The sequence below is a fragment of the Rhipicephalus microplus genome, chromosome 5, assembly GCF_043290135.1.
Source record: "Rhipicephalus microplus isolate Deutch F79 chromosome 5, USDA_Rmic, whole genome shotgun sequence".
Classification (NCBI taxonomy): domain Eukaryota; kingdom Metazoa; phylum Arthropoda; class Arachnida; order Ixodida; family Ixodidae; genus Rhipicephalus; species Rhipicephalus microplus.
In genome coordinates, this window is record NC_134704.1 from 214102042 (window position 1) to 214127224 (window position 25183).

General features: G+C 44.0%; 1 protein-coding gene across 2 annotated transcripts in view; it reads left to right on the top strand.

Annotated features, from left to right (window-relative positions):
* Positions 1-25183, top strand: part of LOC119173528 (dnaJ homolog subfamily C member 2) — a 301565-nt gene that overhangs the window by 85216 nt on the left and 191166 nt on the right. For both annotated transcript variants that reach the window (XM_075896473.1, XM_037424336.2), the window contains exon 7: positions 19703-19768. In XM_075896473.1, the coding sequence (XP_075752588.1) occupies positions 19703-19768 (66 nt within the window). The remainder of the gene's footprint in view (positions 1-19702; positions 19769-25183) is intronic.

Sequence of the window (25183 nt, forward strand, 5' to 3'; positions counted from 1 at the left end):
GTTTCTCGATATCGAGAAGGCTTACGACACAACATGGTGTTTTGGCATATTAAGCGACTTGTCTCACCTGGGTGTGCGCGGTAGAATGCTTTCCATAATCGAGAATTACTTGTCCAATCGGAAATTCCGTGTCCGTGTGGGCAGTATTCTCTCGCGAACGTTTGTGCAAGAAACGGGAGTACCACAAGGTGGTGTACTTAGTTGTACACTTTTTATTATTAAAATAAATTCCTTGCACCTGTCCGTCCCTCGCAACATGTTCTATTCCACATATGTCGATGACGTCCAGCTCGGCTTTAAGTCATGCAACCTAGCAGTGTGTGAGCGGCAGGTTCAGTTAGGTTTAAACAAGGTCTCCAAATGGGCAGAGGAAAACGGATTTCGGCTGAACCCAGGAAAAAGCATGTGTGTCTTGTTCTCCCGAAAGAGAGGCATGCACTCAGAACCCGACATTGAACTGAACGGCCAACGTCTGTCTGTGAATGCGGAGCATAAATTCCTAGGCTTAATCTTGGACAACAAGTTGACCTTCGTACCACACATAAAGTATTTAAAAACAAAATGTTTAAAAGCCATGAATGTTATAAAAGTGTTGTCACGTACAACGTGGGGTAGTGACAGGAAATGCCTCATGAACCTGTATAGAAGCCTAATTCGCTCCCGTTTAGACTATGGGGCCATTGTTTATCAGTCTGCGACTCAAAGTGCTTTGAAGATGCTGGATCCCGTGCACCATTCGGGCATCCGCCTTTCTACGGGTGCTTTTCGCACCAGCCCCGTAGAAAGACTTTACGTTGAGTCAAATGAGTGGTCGCTTCATCTGCAAAGAAATTACATGTCCTTTGTATATTTCCTTAAGGTGAAAGCAGACAAGAGGCACCCCTCATACTCTACTATTAATGATTTGTCGAGCTTCATTCTGTTTCAAAACAGGCCTTCAATGAGGCAGCCCTTCTCAGTTCGCCTGAAGGGTCTAGCTGAGAACACTGGAGTATCACTCGAACACAGTTTAATGGCTCCTGTAGCATACCTGCCACCGTGGCAGTGGCAGACTATAGATTGCGATGTGTCTTTCCTAGAAGTTACTAAACATGCGCCTATTGCCCATATTTGAACATACTTCTTAGAACTTCAACACAAATACACACGTCCTGAGTTCTTTACAGATGCCTCTAAGTCTAACTCCCCGCAGGGGCGCCTGCGCAAGTAGGCGTTTGGTGTGTAGCGACACCACGGACCCGAGCTAACGGGGGAGTTTCGGCTCCCTCCCACGCCTAGCCGTGCGTGGCTTTGCCGTGTCCGGGGAAAAGGGGATCCTGGGGGTTGAGCTGACGCTGGGTGATTGGACCTTTATGGCCCTCCGGCAGAGGCAACACACCCCTTTGGCCCCGGCTTCACGTAGACGGCACCCCTGGGCTGACCCACCCAGGGGAAATCGGCAGTCGCCTTTTCCTATATCTCTCTCCCTACATCTTCGTCTTTTGTTCTCACTTTACATCTTTCCTGTATTCTCCTCACTTCATTTCACTTCCAATTTTTCCTGGCGGCAAGGGTTAACCTAGTGTAAATATCCAACCTTGGGTAGATATATTAGGTTATAGCGGCCATGTACGGCTGGCGCCTGCGCCTCCTTCGCGTCTCGCAGCGTCCCCTTGTTGGGCTCGGCGGTGGGTGGCTGGCATGGCCGCCGAATAAGCTATCAAATTTATGGGAACCCCTAGCCCTCTCACAACTAATCGCCCCTCCAAGAGGTGGCGCACCGATGCAATTTTTGAATTTTTCTAAACAAAAAAGATAACTTCCCCAAGTACCACATTATCCACTGTGAAAGTACAGAAAAGAAAGCTAGAAGTATTTCACCTTTCCTTGTGTCCAAATGTCTCATAGAAACGCTGGGCGCAGGCTACAAGGCCACAAAGACCGCCAGTGGTGACCTGTTACTTGAAATAAAAGACAACGCACAGTACCAAAGACTACATAAACTCACAGCATTTGGGGATCGGCCTATCACAATCACACCGCATCGAACCATGAACACAGTGAAGGGCGTTGTATCAGATGGAGACCTGATGGACTTCTCTGATGATGAACTTCTAACAGGCTGGAAAGAGGAAAACGTCATTCAGGTGCAGCGTATCAAAATAAGAAAATAAGGAAATCCCAACGAAGCACATCATACTAACTTTCGCATCTAGCACCATCCCCACTGCAATAGCAACAGGATATCTTAAACTGCCAGTTAGACCATACATACCCAACCCGCGGCGCTGCTTTAAGTGTCAGAGGTTTGGGCACGGCTTCCAGAGCTGCCGAGGACAGATTACCTGCGCGAAATGCGGCACCAAAGGTCATACCGCTGACGATGACTGTCAGCTACAAGTGCACTGCGCAAACTGTGAGGGTGACCACCCTGCATGTTCCAGGTCATGTGTGGCTTGGAAAATGGAAAAAGAAATCATTAATACAAAGTTTAAATTGAACATAAGCTTCCGTGAAGCGCGGCAGCGCGCTTCCCCGCATTTTGCTGGGAACACATCGTATGCCGAAGTGGTGCGAGGGGAGTCAGCACCACTTCGGTTTTCGGTAATGCCTTGGACCACGCCCAGCGTGCCGAGGCAAACGCCACAAGCCCCCATGGGGGGAGCAGCCTCGGCTGCCCCACCCTCCTTGAAAACAGCCCCACCGAAGGCCCCTGTGAACCTTGGCAGCAGCCAGGGCACCACACAAACTAAAGAGGTCCCCTCGACCTCCAGCCCGGTGGGGTTTAAGGCTCCGTCTGTCACGACGAAGCTTACAACTAAAACAACATTGTCTGTCGTCTCTCCTGAGGCGATGGACACATCAACTGCACTGGTGCAGACTGCGCCAAAGGAGCGGCGGGGTTCCCTCGACCGCTCTAAAAAAGACAAAACGGTAATTACAGGGCCTTCTAAAGGCTCTGTAAGATAAGTCACTTCTCTCTTTAGACACCAGCCACACTCATTTCGTACACACAGCACTTCTTTACTCCCATAATGGAGACACAAATTATACAATGGAACGTCAAAGGACTACTTCGAAACCTCGACGATGTCCAAGAACTTCTACACAAACATTCTCCAAAAGTGCTGTGTGTACAGGAAACACACTTAAAATCCAAGAATACAAATTTTTTGCGTCAATATGTTGTCTTCCGAAAGGACAGAGATGATGCTGTGGCGTCATCTGGTGGTGTAGCCATTATAGTTAATCGAGGAGTAGCATGCAGTCATCTACCACTACTAACATCACTAGAGGCAGTGGCTGTTCGAGCAGTTCTATTGAATAAGCTCGTCACCATCTGCTCTCTATACATACCGCCGCAACACCGCCTGAAAAAACATGATTTCCAGTCTTTAATAGAGGAGTTACCAGAACCTTATTTGGTTCATATTTGCAAGGTGTTTCAGCGCGCGAACAAAGGAAAAAAAGGGACAGGGTAGACAGAAAGAGCGCTGACGCGTTGGATTCTGTCTACCCTGTCCCTTTTTTTCCTTTGTTCGCGCGCTGAAACACCTTGCAAATATGAATACGCACCAACTAGCCCAAGCTTCCACTCTTGTGACTTATTTGGTTCTAGGGGACCTGAATGCGCACAGCGGTTTATGGGGTGACTGTCGATGTGATGCACGAGGTCGTCTCATTGAACAGTTCCTCTTTTCATCAGGTGCTTGTCTGTTGAATAGAAAAGAAGCAACATATTATAACCTTGCAAACAATACTTACTCCTCCATAGATCTCAGTATCGCATCTCCTTCACTTGTACCATTACTTCAGTGGAAAGTCATAAATACTCCATACGGAAGTGACCATTTTCCTTTGGTTTTGAGTACACCAATAACATATGAATGTCCTCCACATGTTCCCAAATGGCTGGTGAACAAAGCCGACTGGGAACAATTTCAAAAGATTACACACCTAAGTTGGACCGACATATACGGATTAGGCATAGATGAAGCTGTGCAGTACTTCACGGCTTTTCTTACTGACGCAGCAGCCAAGTGCATTCCACAAACATCTGGACTGCCCGGCAAACGACACGTCCCGTGGTGGAACACTGAGTGTCAGAATGCGCGAAAGGAACAGAACAGGGCATGGAGGTTGCTGCACAACTCGCCGACAGCGGAAAACCTTGAGAGCTTTAAGAAAATAAAATCTCGAGGCAGGAGAACGCGTCGGCAGGCCAGAAGAGAAAGCTGGCACAAGTTTTTATCAGGGATAAATTCATATACACAAGAGGCTAAAGTCTGGGACATGGTTCGTAGGGTAGCAGGAAGACAAGTACACTCACTCCCACTCGTAAACACACAGGGTGACAGCCTGGAAGATCAGGCGAACTTCCTCGGTGCACACTACGAGCAAGTGTCTAGCTCGGCACACTATACTGAAGTTTTCCAAAGATATAAAGCAAGGATAGAAAAACAAAAACTAGAATATAAGTGCACAAAACACGAGGCATACAACCGACCTTTCAACTTAGCTGAGCTACAAACATCACTAAACTCTAGCAGTAATTCTGCACCAGGCTACGACCGTGTCACGCATGAAATGTTGAAAAACCTGCCGCCTAAAACGCGAAAAACTTTACTCTCTCTGTACAATGCTATCTGGCTTTCTGGCACCATCCCTGCTTTCTGGAAAGAGGCTATTGTTATCCCTATTTTGAAACAGGGCAAGGACCCTTCCTCAGTTGAAGTTATAGGCTCATTGCACTAACCAGCTGCCTTTGTAAACTTTTTGAAAAAATGATAAACCGCCGACTTTTACATTTCCTTGAAACACACAATCTGCTCGACCAGTTCCAGTGTGGGTTTCGAGAGGGTAGATCCACCACCGACCATTTGGTGCGTATCGAGGCACAGATCTGAGACGCTTTCGTCCACAAACAATACTTCCTCTCAGTGTTTCTCGATATCGAGAAGGCTTACGACACAACATGGCGTTTTGGGATATTAAGAGACTTGTCTCACCTGGGTGTGCGCGATAGAATGCTTTCCATAATCGAGAGTTACTTGTCCAATCGGAAATTCCGCGTCCGTGTGGGCAGTACTCTCTCCCAAACATTTGTGCAAGAAACGGGAGTACCGCAAGGTGGTGTACTTAGTTGTACACTTTTTATTATTAAAATGAATTCCTTGCACCTGTCCATCCCCCGCAACATGTTCTATTCCACATATGTCGATGACGTCCAGCTTGGCTTTAAGTCATGCAACCTAGCAATGTGTGAGCGGCAGGTTCAGTTCGGTTTAAACAAGCTCTCCAAATGGGCAGAGGAAAACGGATTCCGGCTGAACCCAGAAAAAAGCATGTGTGTCTTGTTCTCTCGAAAGAGAGGCGTGCACTCAGAACCTGACATTGAACTGAACGGTCAACGTCTGTCTGTCAGTGCGGAGCATAAATTCTTAGGCTTAATCTTGGACAACAAGTTGACATTTGTACCACACATCAAGTATTTAAAAACAAAATGTTTAAAAGCCATGAGTGTTATAAAAGTGTTGTTACGTACTACGTGGGGTAGTGACAGGCAATGCCTCATGAACCTGTATAGAAGCCTCATTCGCACCCGCTTAGATTATGGGGCCGTTGTCTATCAGTCTGCTACTCAAAGTGCCTTGAAGATGCTGGACCCCGTGCACCATTTGGGCATCCGCCTTTCTACGGGTGCTTTTCGCACCAGCCCCGTAGAAAGCCTTTACGTTGAGTCAAATGAGTGGTCGCTTCATCTGCAGAGAACTTACATGTCCTTCGTTTATTTCCTTAAGGTGAAAGCAGACAAGAAGCACCCCTCATACTGTACTATTAATGATTTGTCGAGCTCAATTCTGTTTCAAAACAGGCCTTCGATGAGGCAGCCCTTCTCAGTTCGCCTGAAGAGCCTAGCTGAGGAAACTGGAATCTCACTTGAACTCAGTTTAATGGCTCCTGTAGCATACCCGCCACCTTGGCAATGGCACACTATAGACTGCGATGTGTCTTTTCTAGAAGTTACAAAACATGCGCCTATTGTCCATATCCGAACATATTTCCTGGAACTTCAACACAAATACACACGTCCTGAGTTCTTTACAGATGCCTCTAAGACCAACTCCTCTGTGTCCTACGCTGCTGTTGGCCCTTCCTTTTCGGATGCTGGCCCTCTACATCCAGGCACAAGTATCTTCACAGCGGAAGCTTACGCGATACTTGTGGCAGCTAAACACATCAAACAATTACAAATACAAAAAGCAGTAATTTATACAGACTCCCTCAGTGTGGTAACGGCTCTGCACAGTCTTAAAAAACAAAAAAACCCTGTCCTTGTCTCACTTTACTCCATTTTTTGCACACTCTACACACTCAACCAACATGTTGTAGTGTGCTGGGTGCCAGGGTACCGTGAGATCCAAGGCAACGTGAGGGCGGATCAGCTCGCTGCATCCGTCCACAAAAACACTGCCCCTACACCCATATCAATCCCGGCCCTTGATCTGAAGCCGTCTCTCAAACAAAACCTCAGGGACTACTGGCAGAGCAAGTGGGATAAACACACAAAACAAACTACACCTTATCAAGCCACACCTTGGCCATTGGCCACCAGTATCAAAATCTCGTCTAACAGAGGTAACACTAACAAGACTCAGGATAGGACACACATACACGACACACACACATCTTTTGTCCGGTGGTGATCCACCACTGTGTGACAATTGTGGTGAGGCATTGACAGTTCTTCACGTTTTAATCCAATGTAAACAGTTAGACACTCTAAGAAGACAACACTTTCCATTACCCTACCGACAACATATACCATTACCCTACCGACAACATATACCATTACACCCCGCAATGTTTGTCGGTAGGGAACCACTTTTCACCCATAAATCATTGTTAGCTTTTTTAAGAGATGTCAATTTTTACTATGTAATATACCCAGGCATTGCGTAGTGTGACCTCTCAAGAGAGGTTGCTGCTGCAGTGATTACATTTAAAAGCACTTGCCTCGCAGCCCTTGGACACAAGGGCGCTGATTAGGCACGTGTGCTAGTGCCAAATATTTTTACATGTTTTTATTATCAAAATCTTTGTCACCCCTTTTAATATGCATATCATGCCACTGTCATGATCTTAATACTTATGTTTTTATCCGCATTATCGTGAGGAATTTTAAGGCCCCTATACAGCCACGCAACATATCATTGTCTCATCTCTACTCATCGAAATGGCGCTCTTTGGCCATCAATTGGCCCTTGCGCCACAAAGCACCACACATCATCATCATCTAAGTCTAACTCCTCTGTGTCCTACGCTGTTGTTGGCCCTTTCTTTTCGGATGCTGGCCCTCTACATCCAGGCACAAGTATCTTCACAGCGGAAGCTTATGCAATACTTGTGGCAGCTAAACACATCAAACAATTACAAATACAAAAAGCAGTAATTTATACAGACTCTCTCAGTGTGGTAACGGCTCTGCACAGTCTTAAAAAACAAAAAAACCCTGTCCTCGTTTCACTTTACTCCATTTTATGCACACTCTACACACTCAACCAACATGTTGTTGTGTGCTGGGTGCCAGGGCACCGTGAGATTCAAGGCAACATGATGGCGGATCAGCTTGCTGCATCCATCCACGAAAGCACCGCCATTACACCCATATCAATCCCGGCCCTTGATCTTATGCCGTCTCTCAAACGAAAGCTCAGGGACTACTGGCAGAGCAAGTGGGATACACACACACAAAACAAACTACACATTATCAAGCCACACCTTGGCCATTGGCCACCAGTATCAAAATCGCGTCACACAGAGGTAACATTAACGAGGCTCAGGATAGGACACACATACACGACACACTCATATCTTTTGTCCGGTGGCGATCCACCATTGTGTGACAGATGTGGTGAAGCACCAACAGTTCTTCACATTTTAATTCAGTGCAAACAATTGGACACTCTAAGAAAACAACACTTTCCATCACCCTACCGACAACATATACCTTTACACCCTGCAATGTTCGTCGGTAGGGAACCACTTTTTAGTCACAAATCATTGTTAGTGTTTTTAAAAGAAATTCTTAGCTTTCATGTCATATACCCAGGCATACCGTAGCACGACCTCTCCAGAGAGGTTTTCGCTGCGGTGGCTACACAATAAAGCACTTGCCTCACGGCCCTTGGATACAAGGGTATGAACGAGTGAGGCACTTGTGCTAATGCCATACATGTCCACCATCGTTTTTATTATCATTAACTTTTGATATCTATTCGCACCACACACACCTTTCACGGCATGGTCATGATTTTATTAATTGTATGTCTTTACCCGCATTACCGCGAGGAATTTTATGGCCCTTATACAGCCGCTAATCACAATCATTGTCCACATCTCTTATCCCATGAACTGGCGCTCCTTGGCCATCAAATGGCCCTTGCGCCATAAAACACTATATATCATCATCGTAATCGGCGGGGCACACACCCGGCACGCTTGTACGAAGGTCCAAAGTCTCTTCGCATGCGCGTTGGGGAGCTGGCTCGGGGGGTCAGAGAGCGCAAAATATGCGAATGAATCCTTTTTTTTTTGGAAAGCGGACAAAAAACATTAAGTGCACAAATTATGCGCGGTCACAAATTATGCGAGTGAATACGGTATATGTCTCCTGGTTTTGCGACGACTCGCATTTTACGATGAATCAGTTCGGTCCTGGCAAAGTACTCATAGAAATAATGTATTAAACACCTTGGTTTTACGACGCAGTTTTACGCTGACCCTGCATCTTACGATGACTTTGAGATTCCGTCCAAAAGAAAAAACCACCTTTATTCGAATCAAATCTCGACTAAATATTCACGTGTACAAAATAAAAACTTGCGTTCCCCTAAGTTGACGAATAAAAAAAAGTAAGAGTGAGATAGGACGTCTTCTTAGAATGGAAAATTTATTCTCCTGGAAGTTCATACACTTTCACATATGCCTCGATTGTGTGCGTACGTATCTGGGGTCATTACCTATTCAAAATCTATCCACACAGAGTAGCTTCAGCCAGCCGAAAAGCTGATACTCACACATTTTTCATCCATGAAAACCTCTCCTGGTCGACATACAGCTGACCTCCCGCCTTTGTCCCACTCGCAGTCACAAACTTGTGCAGGCATTAGGGTGTGACACAGCTGTTTTCACCATGCAAAATTACTTTCACTTGACTTAAACATTTTTAATAACCCTATGAAGTGCACAATGATCCCAATCTTGTGCCAACTGCACCTAAGTGCACCAAATTAGATTTACTGTGCCATCTTGATAATATCAATGGCAATTGCGCCAAACTGCACCAAAGTCGGATTTGGGATTTATTTTTTTATTTTATTTTATTTACAAAATACTGTCAACCCTTCTTGAGGGTTATTACAGGAGTGGAAAAGATACAAACATTTTACAAACAAGGCAATGCAGTGGCAATACAAGAAGAGTACATAAGAAACGCACACAAGAGTAATGATATCATGATATGCAAGCGTCGTGACATGCCTGTCGTGCATTACATGCAAGTAATGACATGCATGACAGGCATAGCAATACATTGCCTACAACCAAATTTTGAATAAAATAAAATAAAATGTTAGAGTGTGGATGCTTTCACCCGTATGCAATTAGGTTAGCACATAGAACTTGGGAGCACCGACATGAGATTTTCAACTCTTTCTAGAGATGTTTAAAGTGTTGGCTGTGCTACAGTAGCTGAATCAAGCGCATTCCATTCTCTTATTACGCGAGGGAAAAATGAGAACCTGAAGGTATTGTTACGGCAGAAATATTTTTTAAAGATCAGGTCGTGTTGTTGGCGCACTTTTTTTTTTTTGCTTTTATAGTAGTGAAGGCAGTGGCATTAATTTTAAAGTGGCCGTTCAACAGTTGGTAAAAGAACTTCAACCGATGTATCTTTGCTCTATCGCGGAGTGCAGGTAGATCTGCTCGGAGCAGAAGCTCAGAAGGGGAATCCGTTCGCATATCGCGTTGAAAGATAAATATTGCCGCCTTGCGCTGCATGCTCTCGAGCAAAGCTATGTCAGTATTTGTTGAAGGAAACCACACTATATTTGCATATTCTAGCATAGGTCTTATAAAGGTAACGTAAGATAAGCGCTTCGTATCTGTGGTAGCGTAGCGTAGGGTCCGTTTTAGAAAAAACAACTTGCTCATTGCCTTTTTCGTCACCTGTCGTACATGCGCAGTCCATTTGAGGTCAGATGATATTAGAAGCCCTAAATATTTATACTGAGTTGCAGTGCAAAGGGTGATACCATTAAAGGAGTATGGAAATAATAGTTTGCTTTTCTTTCTGCTTACGTTCATCACGACCGTTTTTTCAGAATTAATAACCATCTGCCTATCTTGGCACCACTGGGCTACGTTGTTCAGGGATTTGTTAAGGGCAACCTGATCGTCAATGTGTTTGATTTCACTGTAAATCATGCAGTCATCTGCAAACAGTCTAATTTCAATGTTTACTTATTGATGTCCGTCATCAATAAGTAAATGATGTCCGTCAGTTATCATCATTGATGTCCGTCAGTTATCATCAATGAATAACAGGAACAAGAGTGGAGCGAGAACAGATCCCTGCAGAACGCCCGAAAGGACTTTAACAGTGTCAGAATTCTGTCCATTATAGTGCACAAACTGGTAGCGGTCTGAAAGATAATCACTAATCTATTCAACTATTGGACCATTGCCTAGTTTTTCGATGAGTTTAGTGATGAGTTTGGAGTGGGACACGTGGTCGAAGGCCTTAGAGAAATCTAAAAAAATTACATCGATTTGCGATTGTTCGTTTATTGCCAGCCCGAAGTCATGTATAGCCTCAGCGAGTTAAGTGACAGTAGGTAGTCCACTTCTGAACCCATGCTGAGAAAGAGAGATAAAGTCGTTTTTTTATACATACTTGGTTATTAACTTTAAGATAACGTGCTCGAGAATTTTGTAACTAGTGCAAGTTAAAGAAATTGCCCGGTAGTTCGATGGAATAGAAGTATCACCAGATTTGTGCACTGGCACAACTTTCGCTGTTTTCCACTCCGCCGGAACACTGCAATCGCTAGTTGACATTGTAAATATGAGATGGAGGTACTTGCTAATGGGTTCAGCATAACGTTTAAGGAAGGTGTTTGGTAGTTCGTCTAGGCCACTACTTTTCTTTTCATCAAGGTCTAATAGCAGTGAAAGAATGCCAGGTGCTGTCATATTTAACGACAGAAGTGATGTGCCTTGGTCAACGTGATGGGTACCCGGTGCATTCTTTCGGAGGTTATCAGTGCTAAAAACAGAGTGAAAGTACGAATTGAAATTATCCGCCTTTATCTTGCCCTCTTCAGCTGGAAACACTGATAATGTCGACCGTTTTACGCTTATGTAGCGCCAGAATTTATCGGGTGCGCTTCTGATAAACTTTTGTAGGGTGTCTTCATAAAAATGCCGTTTTGCGTCTCGTATCTTTCCTTTTAAAATCGATGTTAGCATTGCTATTTGTGAGCTAGCGCTTCCTATCGTTTTTTCGCCTTCCTTACACGCTTGATTTTGCGCTTAAGGTGAATTATGTAACGTGTAACCCATTGGTTGTGCTTTCTTGTAACCAGTTTTCGTTTGGGAATAAAGTTAAAAATACACTATATATGATGCTTAAACTGTGTCCACACTTCATTTATGCTAGCGTTATTATCTGCACATAGCTCAGAAAACTCGGGATACTCGTGGGATAGGTAGTTCACTATTGCCTCATCATTACTTTATTGAAGGAGGGAACATATCTTACTGGGCCAGATTGCCGTATTAGAGTTGCTAAAGGCAAAGTACACAGAACTATTTTATGATCCGATATGCCATCAGTTGCTTCAACACTTGCACTGTCGGTGGAAAAGTGATCACTTGCAAATACAAGGTCTAACACTGAGTGCGACTGTCATTGCATTCGTGTATTTTCAACAACAAGCTAAGTTAGATTGAAAGCAAATAAGAAGTCGATGACTTTATTGTTCGACAGGGGGCCTTGACTTAATGAGGACCAATTTATATCAGGTAGGTTGAAGTCACCCGCCATGATAATCCTGCCACCGAGCGTATGCAAATTCATATAATCCAGAAGGGGGTTTAAGTATGTCGCATCGGCCTTCGGGGGCCTGTAAACGGCGCCATCATACACGTAGCCGTCGTTCAGGAGAAGCTTACACCAAAGCGCTTCGACTATGTTCACCTCTGGCATGACCGTGTAAGCGATTCCCTGCCGTAAAACAATTGCTACTCCGCCGCCTCTAGTGACCCTATCTTTGAGGACAATTGTGTAGCTCGGTGGCACAATTTCATGGTCATGTATATTTGAATGTAGCCACGTTTCACTCACAGTAATAATATCGGGTTTTTTGGCCAATAACACAGCTTCAAATTGTTCTGCCTTGTTCGCAAGACTTCGTGTGTTAACATTTAGAAGGGTTATGGGCGTTGTCTCCGAGAAAACTGCACCGTTTGTAGTTGCTCTTCATTTTTTTATTTACTTCTGCGATATTTTTACTGTCTTCATCCCTAGTAAAAAGGCGATTGTTTATCTGAACTCTGTCAAAAATAAGCTTTACCCTTTCCCCTCCATCGTGGTTTTCTTTCGTGACTTTCCACAGTTTTCTTCTAGTTTCACGCACGCCAATCGAGTAATCCTCGCTTATTGAATAACTGCTCCCTTTCAGTTTGGAACAAGACTGGAGTATTTTAACTTTGTTGCGATAATCGAGCAACTTGAGAATTATTGGCCTGTTTTTCGGATCGCCTTCTCTAGTTCTACCAAGTCGGTGGATACGTTTAATGCCTGCAGTCTTTACGTCTTGTGTATCTTCAAATATTTCCTTTGATACGAGGTTATGAAGCTCTTGAAAGGACTCGTTTTGTTGTTCCTCAACTCCATACACAATCAGGTTTGACCTCTGACTTCTGTTCTCGAGTTCTTCGATTTTCCTGTTCATGCCTTTGATGTTGTTTTCTAGTTCCACTATCCGCTTTACGCAATCAGAAACCTGCTTCTCCAGTCCACAAATTTTTTCAAGTTTCTTATCGATTGCAGTTAGTTTCTGATTTGTGACAGATTTTTTTTTCTTGATTTTCTTTATGTAATCCGCGATTGCCTTTAGTTGCTTTGACCAATCGCCCTCTGTAGGCCCTGGATTAGTTTCTACATCGCCACTAAGTAACAACAGGCAGCGAAGAGAATTAGTCATGTTAGTAAGCATTTCGCACATTGACCATGGGCATTTCAGCAAGAATAACCAAACGTTATTGTTATTGCTACGGTAACAATTTCCGTATCATTTCTTACCTGTACGAAAAACATGACCGGGTTTGAAGACTGTATCATGGCATCGCCGCCATGCCCACTGTCAGGTGCCGCGCTGAAAAGCCATTTTATAGTTTTGTTGACAGATGCATCCGTTAGCGCCCCTGGTGGATCCGATGACGTCATCTTTGCTCCGCCGGGAACGATGTTTAGCCGATGAAGGACCACGGGCATCGGCTTCTCTTGGTCGGTGACCAAGAACATAGCTGGCGATGAAGGGGCGTTGTTCATTGGTAATAGCCACGGGACAAACAGCAATCCAAGCAAAACCTGTACGAAAAACATGATCTGGTTTGAAGACCGTATCATGGCATCACCACCATGTCTATCACCGGCAATAGCCATGCAGATGCGTCAATGCATGTGCATCTTGATTTTGGGGCCACCAAAGTCACAATCGCGTACCTATTTTATTATGCTGAAAAAACAGCGGTCGCGCGTGCATCCTAAAATCCACGATGCTATGTTTAATGCCGACGCAACTCTGCTGTAAGAGTCCACTTAACGGCGAAACGCGCTCTTCGCAGGGGTTCCTGGCATCTAGTCCAATCAGTAGCGCGAAACTGTGGCGGCGATTCATCGGCGGACGGCGTTCGTTCGAGCAACGTTGCTGATAGCTCGTTTGAAGAGTTGTGCAGCATGTAATAAAAACTTTTTCACATAACTGCACGCGTGCCGCCAGAATGTCTGACTGTCACGTCTATGTCTAGACGTTGCGATCTAATTTTCTGTGCTTTTCATCCTCAGAACACGTAAATGGTGGGAACGCATTGACACTTTTCCTCTAATATACTTTATCCGTGGATTATTATACAGAAGAGCTGTTTCGTAGTTCCTTCTACCAGCACATCTGCGTTTATAATCGCTGGTGATATAAGCCCTTAAAAGATCTTGCCCTTTCGAACCCGAGGTTGCTGGAATCCGAATCTCGCGTGCTTTCTTTTTAAATGTCATTTCATTTATAAAAGCGTGGTTCCTGGTCAGAACAGCCGCAATTCGGTTTCAATACACTAAGTTATAGTGAGGCCATAGCTGGCGGCTTTTGTGTCGGAAGGCCTGTGAAGCGGCTATGCCTTGTTACACGTCCGTCTCTCGCTTTCCAGGGTCAATAGCTGACGGTTAAAAAAAAAAATAATAACACGGCATCGCATTTATTGCTTCATATTGAAGGGAGGGGCTCAGGGGCCGGAGGCTGCTGTGTCGCTTGAACTAGCTCGCGGGCTATCTCGAGGCATAATGAGACTGCTCGTGAACTTTTTGTGCTACTAACCTCTGCTTCACGTTTAGATAACTGACCGCACGAAAGCTTCGGCAACTAGAGTGATCATTGTCGCTTTAGCTAGCGTTCTTTTGAGTTATGCGATATCAGCAATATCGGATCTAAAAGATACAATTGGTTATTTTCACATATGCTTTTAGCAATGAACGCAATACCATTAAGTTGTATTGTTATACCAAATAATAAGGCTTGACGTCATCCGTCACAAGCGTTAGCGGCAGAGTGGCAATTGCCTAGATTCATGCACTCACAAGAACTTGCTGCTCGGGCGGTGTTCGATATCCGCGACTTGGGTGATCAAAGACCCCCGAAACATCGCTTGGACGCCGATGCATGTGCAGATAGAATCAGACTTGTCTAGAGCACCCAGCCGGCTGCTACAGCTGGCATTTTCTCCAGAAATATGTAAAGAGAGACGTCATAATGCTACCAAACATGGTCATACTGCGTGTTAGGCTCTTGTGCTGTAATGTAAGCATCAACGGAAGCTTGTAGCTAACGTGAGATAGAAGCCGCGGCTACTACCAGTGTTGACAGACATGCGCTCCGCTGCTGTAGACCAGTTTGACTCTATCTGTACAACACGAACGGCTCGTACGAATGGATCTCCGAAATGGCGCTACGATGGCGTGGCCGCGATTCTATCAAGGCTCAGTGCCGCTCTAGAAAGCGAAGCACTTGTTGCACAGTCTGTTCACGTTGATAGTACAACGTAGAAGGGTATACCAGCCGTAAAAGGCTCGTGCGCCAGCGATCACACCCTTAAAGTCAAAGTTCGTAACAATGCCCCTCCCTCTCGCGTTTCTTCACCCCCGTTCACCTTTGAAGTTGTTTTCACCATGGCATATATAGCGCAAGATAACCTTTTGCTGGCCCCCCTCCCCCCCCCTTCAGATCAAGGTGCAATTCACACCTCTCAAATTTTTAAAATTTTTGGCAACACCCCTGGCAACAGCAAAAACCAGTCAAGAATGTCCATATAATTGCTATCTTATTAAAAACAAAATGAATCTTGCCTTCGAGTTGTCTTATGTGTATGCAACTACCATCCCTGTTAATTTTTTTTTTATGCACTGCTTTCTAGAGGACATGGTAGGGAGGTTTTTTGGAGTATAGACAGAACGCCCTTGCCACATTAGATATTGCTGCACAAGGAAAATGAAGTTTTTGTGTAGTTTCAGCACAGAGATGAGTGTCGGAGGAAGTTGGCTTTCTGAGACTAGCTGAATGACGTCATATTACGCACAGCAGTCTAATCAGTCGTGAAGAAAAAGAATCTTTTTTTATTTTTGAGGTCATTTTAGGGAAATATGCTTGGGACTCTGTGAGTCTCTAGTGTTTTACGTCACAGCGTTTGCCTAACACATCTGTTGATAGCCACAAAGCTGTATTTATATTGTTATTTCATGAAGTACAATTTTATTCATTCAGTATTCTGTTTATTTGCTACTGAAATAATCACTGATCTAGTTTTTCCAGAATGCTTAACAGCATGAGGCTATTATTTTTGCACCATCAACTGAAATAGGGAGTGCTTCTAAGATGACTTGCTCCATGAAATTCGCAATTAATCTAAATATTTCTAGCTCATCACAAGAGTCTAAACATCATTTTTTATGTCCTTGAATGTAAATGTACCTTGCTTCTCCTCCAGGATTTGAAATTAGCTGCTCTATATTGCTCCAAATAGAAAATTTTGCTGCTCCAGATTGCTTCGAAATGGAAAATATTGCTCCTCCAGATTGCTCCAAAATAGAAAATTTTACTCCTCCAAGGTGCTCCAAAATGAAAATTTTGCTGCTCCGAAGATTGCTCCAAATCGGAAGACCTTGGTGGCATCACTGATGCAGCATCGACATACGAAATTGAATATTCCTCAAATATTTCATATTCGGGAATATTTGTTTGCATATATCACTTTGAAGAACTTACAATTTTGCGCATTCGAGATAAGGCCTCAGTGGATCATGCAGTGATTACTATGACTTCGGTGCAAGTGCAGTGATGCCTGCATGGAAATTCACGGAAGCGTGATCATGCCTACCGACGAATGTGGCGGCTTGTCAGCGCGAGAAGCCTACCAACGATAACCATCTCAATCAATCTAAATCATGTACTGCATGCACTGCAGTATGTGTGGATTAGCGGTTTAGCGCTGTTACAGTTCATGTAAGCGTGCCGACCACGCTGTTCACTGCCGCGCCCTTGTGCGCGGGACCACAAGTGTGTATTGCTCATGGAAATGAGGGCAACTTACTGCCGCCACATAGAAATTTTTTTCAAATTCAAATTTCATTTCAACATTAAACGAAACAATTCAAAAGTCACAGTAGTAGTACTGTGAAGTGAAAACAAAAGGCCATTAACCCTCATATTCATAAACGCTCCTTGGCTCAAACTGGACTTGCCACTACCTTCAATTCAGTGCGTTTGACAGGCGTCTGTGCATTTGTGCCGCCTTAGCAGCACCTACAGCAGCCCATGCCAAATGCGTTTGTGCTGCATTGAAGGCGGCAGTAAGTCATATTCAAGTCAAGTAGCTTTTATGAATACGGGGGTTAGGCTTGACAGAGGTTTCGCAGCATTAGACAGCATAGCAACAGCAACAGTTACTACACAATATAAAAACAAACATTACGTACGAAAGTAACAGCAGGAATGTTTTATTGCAGGCAATTATTTAATGTTACCGGCAGTAAGCAGCACTACATTTGTCAACCATGGTTAGTTCGTGTGTAAGGGATCTCCCACTCTCCAATGACTCATGTGCTATAGGGGCAGGTGTAGGGTTTCAAATGCCTTAATTCAGCGAAAAAGAAATCATACTTTTTTTGATAAGTACGATACCGCTTCATTAAAACTTAATTGTACATGTCGGGTATTCATTGTAAATGAAGGGCTTCGAAAATTGGTCTGGTATGCTCATTGCGTGGAACACCTGCAATTATGCACACAGCTTTTTTCTGTAATCTACATGTTCGGCCTAAGTTTGTTTTCCTTGTGGTGCCCCGTACTAAAAAGCAGTAGCTTATGTAGATAAAAATAGAGACCTCTATTGTAAGAGTTAATTTTTTGTGGCAAAGGAAATGAAAGCGTGATAAAACACCTGCAGTATGAGATTGTTTAGTGTGGATAAGGTCAGCTTGTTCGTTCCATAGCATGTTTTTATGGGAAATTAATCCTAGCGTTTTCACCTGAGGCTCAATATTGATGGATTCAGAGCCAATTTTTAAGGTAAAATTGCAGTTAACGGGCTTGTTTATTTGGCGAGAAAGGACAGATTTTGTTTTTGATGCGTTCATAGTTAGTGAATTTGTTTTGCTACAAATGTTCAGCATTTCAGACACCATTTTCTTTGTTTTCAAGTTTATTGAAAAGATTTCGCTTAAAAAATAAACTGGTATTATCTGCATAAATAATAAATGTATCATTATCGGTGTTCACCTGGTCATTGACGCATACAGTGGAGCCCGCATATAACGCCCCCACTTAAAACGAAGTTTCGCTTAATTGAGTTCAAATAACGACATTTTACTGTAATATTATTTGTTCTATGCAAAATACCTGAAGCATGACAACCGAGTGATCACGAAAATATACATTAGTTCAATGGCACAAAATCGCACTTACAGCGAACATGATAAGCGTTTACTAGAGTAAAATCTGCACCCAGTTTCGCTTTAAACCGTTCTTCCAGCACCCGCGTCGACGCCAGCTTTAACCGGGTCAACGTCATGCACACCGCTGTTGCTTCGCATCCACTCAGAGTACTCGTCGGGGAAATGGTTCACAGTTTTTTTTTGTCAGTGCGCGGCATGTCCTCAGTCTTTTTTAATTATCTATGCACCACAGCGGGGTTCACAAACGACGTGTCGACATCGCTAGTGACAAGCACACAGCAAGCTAAGGTCATGAAACTGCCCTCACCAACCGACGGTCGCTTGCTGCAAATATGAAACTTTATGGTTCAACCACTTGCACGCAACTTTTGAGTGACGTCGACAGGATTGGCTGTTGCTATGGCCGTCGTTAAGGGCCATTCGTCACCATCGTGTCTCAGGTTTTTGGAAAACCTGAAAAAAATCGCTTGTGGCCCAGATAAGATCAAGACGATTTTCGCAACATGGTAGCACCCTGAATTCTGGCATCGGTTGCAATTTGCTCTGCATGCTTGTTATTCGCGTATACTTCAAGGAACGCAAGATATAAGCTACCTTTTCTACAGTAACTTCTCATGTGGATTGTGGGGTGGCGACCGTATTTTGTCATTAATCTTGTTAAGGACCATTCGTTTTGATGCTTCTATAGCTTGCTGCAATGTTGGTCACTTGCTACTAATGTCAACGGCGGCAGCGCGGTCATTGTGCGAGGTTGGCGAAGTTTGTCGTAGCACACACTTCTGGCCGTCCTTAGAGGTCACAGTAGATACCACTGTTGCGGTCAAATGATTGCTAGAAAAGATAGCCGTGAGACGCTTTTATGACGTGCGCAAGCGGTGTGGGGACAGCTTGCAGAAGATAGCACCATCAACTACGGAAGACGTGTGAAGGGCAGCAAAGAAGCTATTTTCAAACAGTGTACGCATGTGTAAATTGTGCAAAACTGAGTGACCAAATTTTTTTTTTGCATTACCGCATTTTTTCGCTCATCCCAAAGAAGTGTTCGTAAAATTTGCCCTGTATAATAAACGCACGCCCAACTTTGCTGAGATCTTTTGCTGGGAAAATACCGTACAAGTAAATATGGTATTTTATTTCTAAGTAAATACAGTAAAAACTTCGCTAGCTTTAATTTAAGTAGATATCAATATTTAAAAGTGGCTTCTTAGCATGTACAAATGAGCTGCAATATGTTGTTCTTTCCATTTTGGGGCAATGTCTAAAGATCAAATCAGGTAAGTTTAAAGCTCTAAAAAGTGTTGTTTTATTTTATAAAGGGGCATGTTGAATTGAATGCCTACAGAATCCTGCTTTTTCTTTTTAGTCGCGACATGTGATTCCCTCTGAGCATCCATTTGTCACTGTACTCCTTCCTACGTTTATGTTCTTGACTCGCAGGTACAGCTTTGATTCATGGCGTGAATACTCATACCTGGATGAAGAAGAGAAAGAAAAGGGAGAGAAGTACGCATTTCATCTTGTGCTCACCTGTTTCACATTTATAAGCTCTTGATAAGGGCAACCCACACGCATGGTTAAGCCAATTAACCCTCGGCCGTCAGTCCCTAGCGGCTGCGAAGCAACACAGCGGTGGTCAAATCTGCGATGCAGCAAGGGGTGCTAAGAATCTTTGGGTTCAGACAGGCCACTATTGGAACCTGAACTTGCCATTAAAAAGTGTGGAAGCTTGGGCTAGTTGGTATGACATGACGATAGTTATAGCGCGAGAACAGAACGATGACACAAAGACAAAAAGGACAGGAGCGCTAATGATAACGCTCGTGTCCTTCGTGTCCTTCTTGCCTCTGTGTCGTCGTTCTGTTCTTGTGCTATAACTTTTGCCTGAACTTGCCGTTGCTTAATGCTAGAACCTTATCAAGTGAGGCAAGTTCACCTGTGCTATTAAATTGTTTCGTTACCGCACGAAAATAGTAATTTTCCATATGTCTTGGGAAGATCATTTTTACCAGTTTGAAAAAAAGTAAAGCATGCATTGCACCATACCAGATTTTGCACAATGAAATGCTCTTTCCAAAAAATAAGTGTTTTGGAATGAACAAAAATATGAAAAGTGTGTGATTTTTGGTTGCCAGCTTGCAAATAGTACAATAAAAGACACTATATATGCAAAAATATTAAAAAAAATTCACAATATACATTATGAAGATATATGACCCATGAAGAGTATAAAAAGTAATAAATGTTGTACAAAATGTTTCTATTCAAATAGACAAAGAAAATTAAAACCGAAGTGATGCTTCGTTGCTCGTGCCTTGTGGTGAAACATTGCTTGGTTTTTCGTGAGACACAAGTGACCTCCTAAACTTTTCTCAGTGGTTTTTTTTTTGTAATAAGAACCTCCAGGTCTTTTGATATAGACGGATGCCTGTAATGTGAATAATCCCTCTATAAATCAAATGTCCAATGAACGCTATTTCGTCTAGCGTCACCTTTGTTTGTTTATTAATACTGTTGACCCTACAAGGGTCGTTTTCACGTGAATAGGATGAAGGGTGCTACTTGCTACAGAGATAATCTAAAAACAGAAAAGAAGACAAAAAGAAAATCAGAAATGCACTTGGCTTGTACACAGTGTGGCATTAGTGATTAGTGTTCAAGAACGCTGAATGACCTGAAGAGGCAAGTGTATGGAGCTCGTTTAAGAATGCAGTAAGGGAAGGAGAGGAAACCAGCGAATGAGGCAGCATGTTCCATTCTTTAATTACTCGAGGAAGATAGCTATACTTCAAGTAGTCGACTCGCATTGGTGGAGCTTCAATAAACATATTGTGCTTGTGCCTGAAGCGTGGATTCGGTGATAATTTTAAGAAGTCTGTAAAATTTTTAAAAGTGATAATTTTAAAAACACCTTAGAAATAGCATCATTAGCTTTTTCCAAGAAGCATGAACGCGAAAAAACTGCTTTTTTCGCGTTCATGCTTCTTGGAAAAAGCTAATGATGCTATTGATGCTTTGTGCACACATTAACGCGTGTGGCTGCCGGCCTTTGTTCCAGGGTACAATCATTGTTGGTCGGCATAAGGATGAGATGACTCGGTTGATCATAGAAGCCGAACTTATTGATGCTCTTGGAGATGTATGTATTAGCAAGCCTTCAATTGCCTTGTCACCCAAGGAACTGGCGTTCCTGCATATGCAGTGATACGTGATTTTATCTGTGAGGTTTTTTTGTTTTCCTATTTATCGTTTTTTCTTGTAGGTAGATTGCATTGTCGCGCATGTATCTGAATTACACTTGCTTATCTGCTTGCTCGCCTGACGATTATGGCTTAAAAGCGGCTTGGAGGTCGAAAATAAACATGTTGCTAGTAGCGCTCTGTCTTCTCAGTCTATTCTTTCCTGTGTTCGTTTTTTCGCCTCGCGCTACATAAATTTCTTCCATATGGTTCAATGTTCGCTCAATTCAATGCCTGCTCTAAGCCGTAGACAAGTCACAGTTAATTGTGCAGGACGTCGCGATCTCTCACTCAGGTTTCATTCACACTTCTGTGGGGGCTTTTTTTTTTTTTTTTGTCAACAATACGTGCTTATGCGTTCTGCTTGTCATTTTGAGACGACTGGTTTGAGCTCGCGGTACTGGTTTGTGCACTTAGAATGTACACGGAAAAATGCTGTAAATTGTGATTGCGAAACTTCAGAGCTTTCACGTTGCTGTTTTGAATAAACAGAAGTGGAGTGTAGCAAGTCACATTAAGATTGGTACTCTCCATCAGTTTTGGTTGTGTGCTCGTATATTTCAGAGCCAATTGCTTCCTGTGGCTCTTTTACCTTGACTAATCAGCCAGGGAACTCGCGATGCGAGGGCAGCTGTGCAAAACGTGCATGCCTTGAAGTCATGGGGCGCATGCATCACTTGTCATCTCGCGTGATAGTTTATTTGCTATTTCCTGTGAAGGTTTATATCCGTGAGTAGAGCTCTCGCTAAGTATTTGCATATAGTGGCAGGCTAGTTCATTCATACGCTAGCTCAATTTTTCAGCTATATAGTTTATATGTGAGATACGTCCACAAGGCGTACTTCCGAAATATGATTGGTGTGTCTGACCACTTCAGAAAACAACCACAGCTGTTCGAATGTATCAACTGCGTGCCTTCTGACACCTTATCAAGGCCTTAGAGGCCTCACCAGATGCTAAGATTGGCTGTCGGCGACATCGCGCCGTCCCATGTCGACAGCGTCAACAAGAGACCACAGCTGTTCGAATGTATCAACTGTGTGCCTTCTGACACCTTATCAAGGCCTTAAAGGCCTCACCAGATGCTAAGATTGCCCGTCGGCGACATCGCGCCGTCCCGTGTCGACAGCGTCAACAAGAGTTGTTGCTTTTACTGCATGACAGTCACTGTGATAGCTCTATGCACATATTGTGTACTCTAGTACCCTATATACGGCAAAGCTTGCACCACCCATGCGCTGAGTAAGTAAGGACAGTTGCACTGTCCTTTCGAGCACTACCGCGTCTGCTAACAGAAAGGTATACAGTCGAACCCAGGTATATCGAACTCGCCAAAAACGTTTATTAGTTCGATATGTGGTATACTTCTATATAGGCACGGTATAAGATTTGACACAAAGGAATATAATGAATTATAAGAAAAGTAGTTTATTAATATGGCGGCTTACTTGCGACCCGTGCTGTGGTACAAAATAGTCCCGGATTTTCTCCGACCAAGGAAACTAACTGCTGTGACCTCCGGGGGCAAGGTTGCCAATTGTTGAGACACCGAAAAGTTCCCCCTACCTCTGGAAGGAGACATGACAACAACGATGAATACGATGGCAAGTACAAATGCCAATGAACTTGTACGTGCCGATATTAGCGTTCCCATAGACGGACATCACGTCACAGCACTGGTGGACACTGTTGCCGACTTGTTGATCATGCGACAAGAGCTCACCGACCACCTTCGAAAGGTCAAGACATTGTGGCAGGGCAACACATAAGGAGCATTGGTGGTCAGCTGATGACTACCACGGGTAAATGCACCGCTCGCCTTCATATGGGGAATTCCAGCTTCATCGCCACTTTTGTCCTGTTGCCAGACTGCTGTAGAGAGCTAATTTTGGGCATGGATTTTCTTCAAGATCATGGTGCTGTTATCAACATCTCTCAATGTATGGTGACATTTTGTGCACATCCATATGTCGACAACAGCAGTGACGAATCACACGGCCGTTTGCGAATAGCTGACAATGTGATGCTCCCACCGAGATCTTGTTGTCTTGTGTCGGTATCCTGTGGGTGGCCTTGCTATAAGGATGTGATAGCAGAGCACATAGTTGCGCTTTTGCTTACGCAAGGCATTTCCATCGCGAGAGGCGTGCTGCTGCTTATTGATGGACAGACAGAAGTGCTCCTCACAAACTTCAGCAATAAGCGTCGTCAAATCCAGAAGGTCACTGTGATTGCCTGCTACAATGCAGTCCACTTATAAAGATACCACATGTAACGATATATTGGTTATAATGATGGGTTGACTTAACAGTCTCATTTTTTGCAGTGGGGCTATGGGGGAAAAAATGGATATAACAATGGAAATCAGATACAACAATGGAAATTTTGCTGTTTGGATGGCAAGTTCGAGATTAATCGTAACATTCACATCGATAAGTTACACTGAAACGAACGCAACCAGACAAAAAGTTAGCATAGGCAAGTTCGTATTTACCGTCATAACAGCGCTGACGGCGCGTGCCACACATTTCGAAAGTTGGAGAGAACTTGGCGAGTTGCCGCGGCGCACTGAGTGCGGCAAAGAACGCGGAAATAGAAAAAAAAATGCGAAAAGCAAAGCTTCGCTGCGGATCCTTGCGACAAACACCGTGCCCGCGATAAAGAAGAGAGAGAGAGAGAAAAAATGTGAAAAGCAAAGCTGCGTGCAGAGTCCCGCCCGCGTCAACTGGAGTCTCTCCTTCTCTTTCTCAGCAATCGCATCGCGCGAGCAGCACGGGCGGAGCTAAGCTTAAGCTAAGATGGCACCTACGAAGCTTAAGGCTGTGTAGCTTGACCAGTAGCACATCGCTACTGGTGACACCAATAGCGAATGTGTCACGTCGGTTGAGGACTTCCTCACAGCAGACAGTGCTGCCTCGTGCTGCGAGGAACTCACCGACGAGGCAGTCGTGGCGGACGTGATGTCGCGACAGAAGCTGGCTTTGTGCGACGGCAGCAGTGACAGTAGTGACGACGAGGTCAACAGTCACAGCGCTTCTTCGGCCCCGTCGATGACTGCACAAAGTGCACTGCTGTTAATTGACGGCCTAGTTGACTTCATGTGTGCTCGAGGAATGCCACCAGAGTATTCGCAACAGCTTGAAGCTATGCGAACTGCGCTTGTCAAGCTGAAGCTTCCACGGAAGCAACTGCGGATATCAGACTACTTCATCGCCCCGAAGCCACAAATGGTCTTCGGAGTATAAAATAAAGTTTTTTTTTTTTGAAAGCCTTTAATCTACATCCTCTATCACTGGTGGATAAACCGTATTCGAGGCAGGAGCTACGAAAAGTACGTCCGGTGATGATTTCTTTACGACAGTCCAGATATAACGATTATTGGTTTTAATGATCATATTTTCAGGTTTCCTCGATATCGTTATAAGTGGACTGCACTGTACGACGATGTAGACCGAGCTGGGGATTGTTTTGCCTCGCAACCGGACAACGTGACTGTCCCTGCATCGATGACTTTGTCAGTGGACATCTGCTCCATGCAGCCGCCCTCTAATAGGAAGCGCTGGCTTGAACTGATACACCATTGAAGACTGCTTTTCGTGCACGTCAAAGGTCCAGCAAACATCATTGAACAAGCACTGCAACATTACTGAGGACAACACGCGACCGATTTGACAGAATCCCT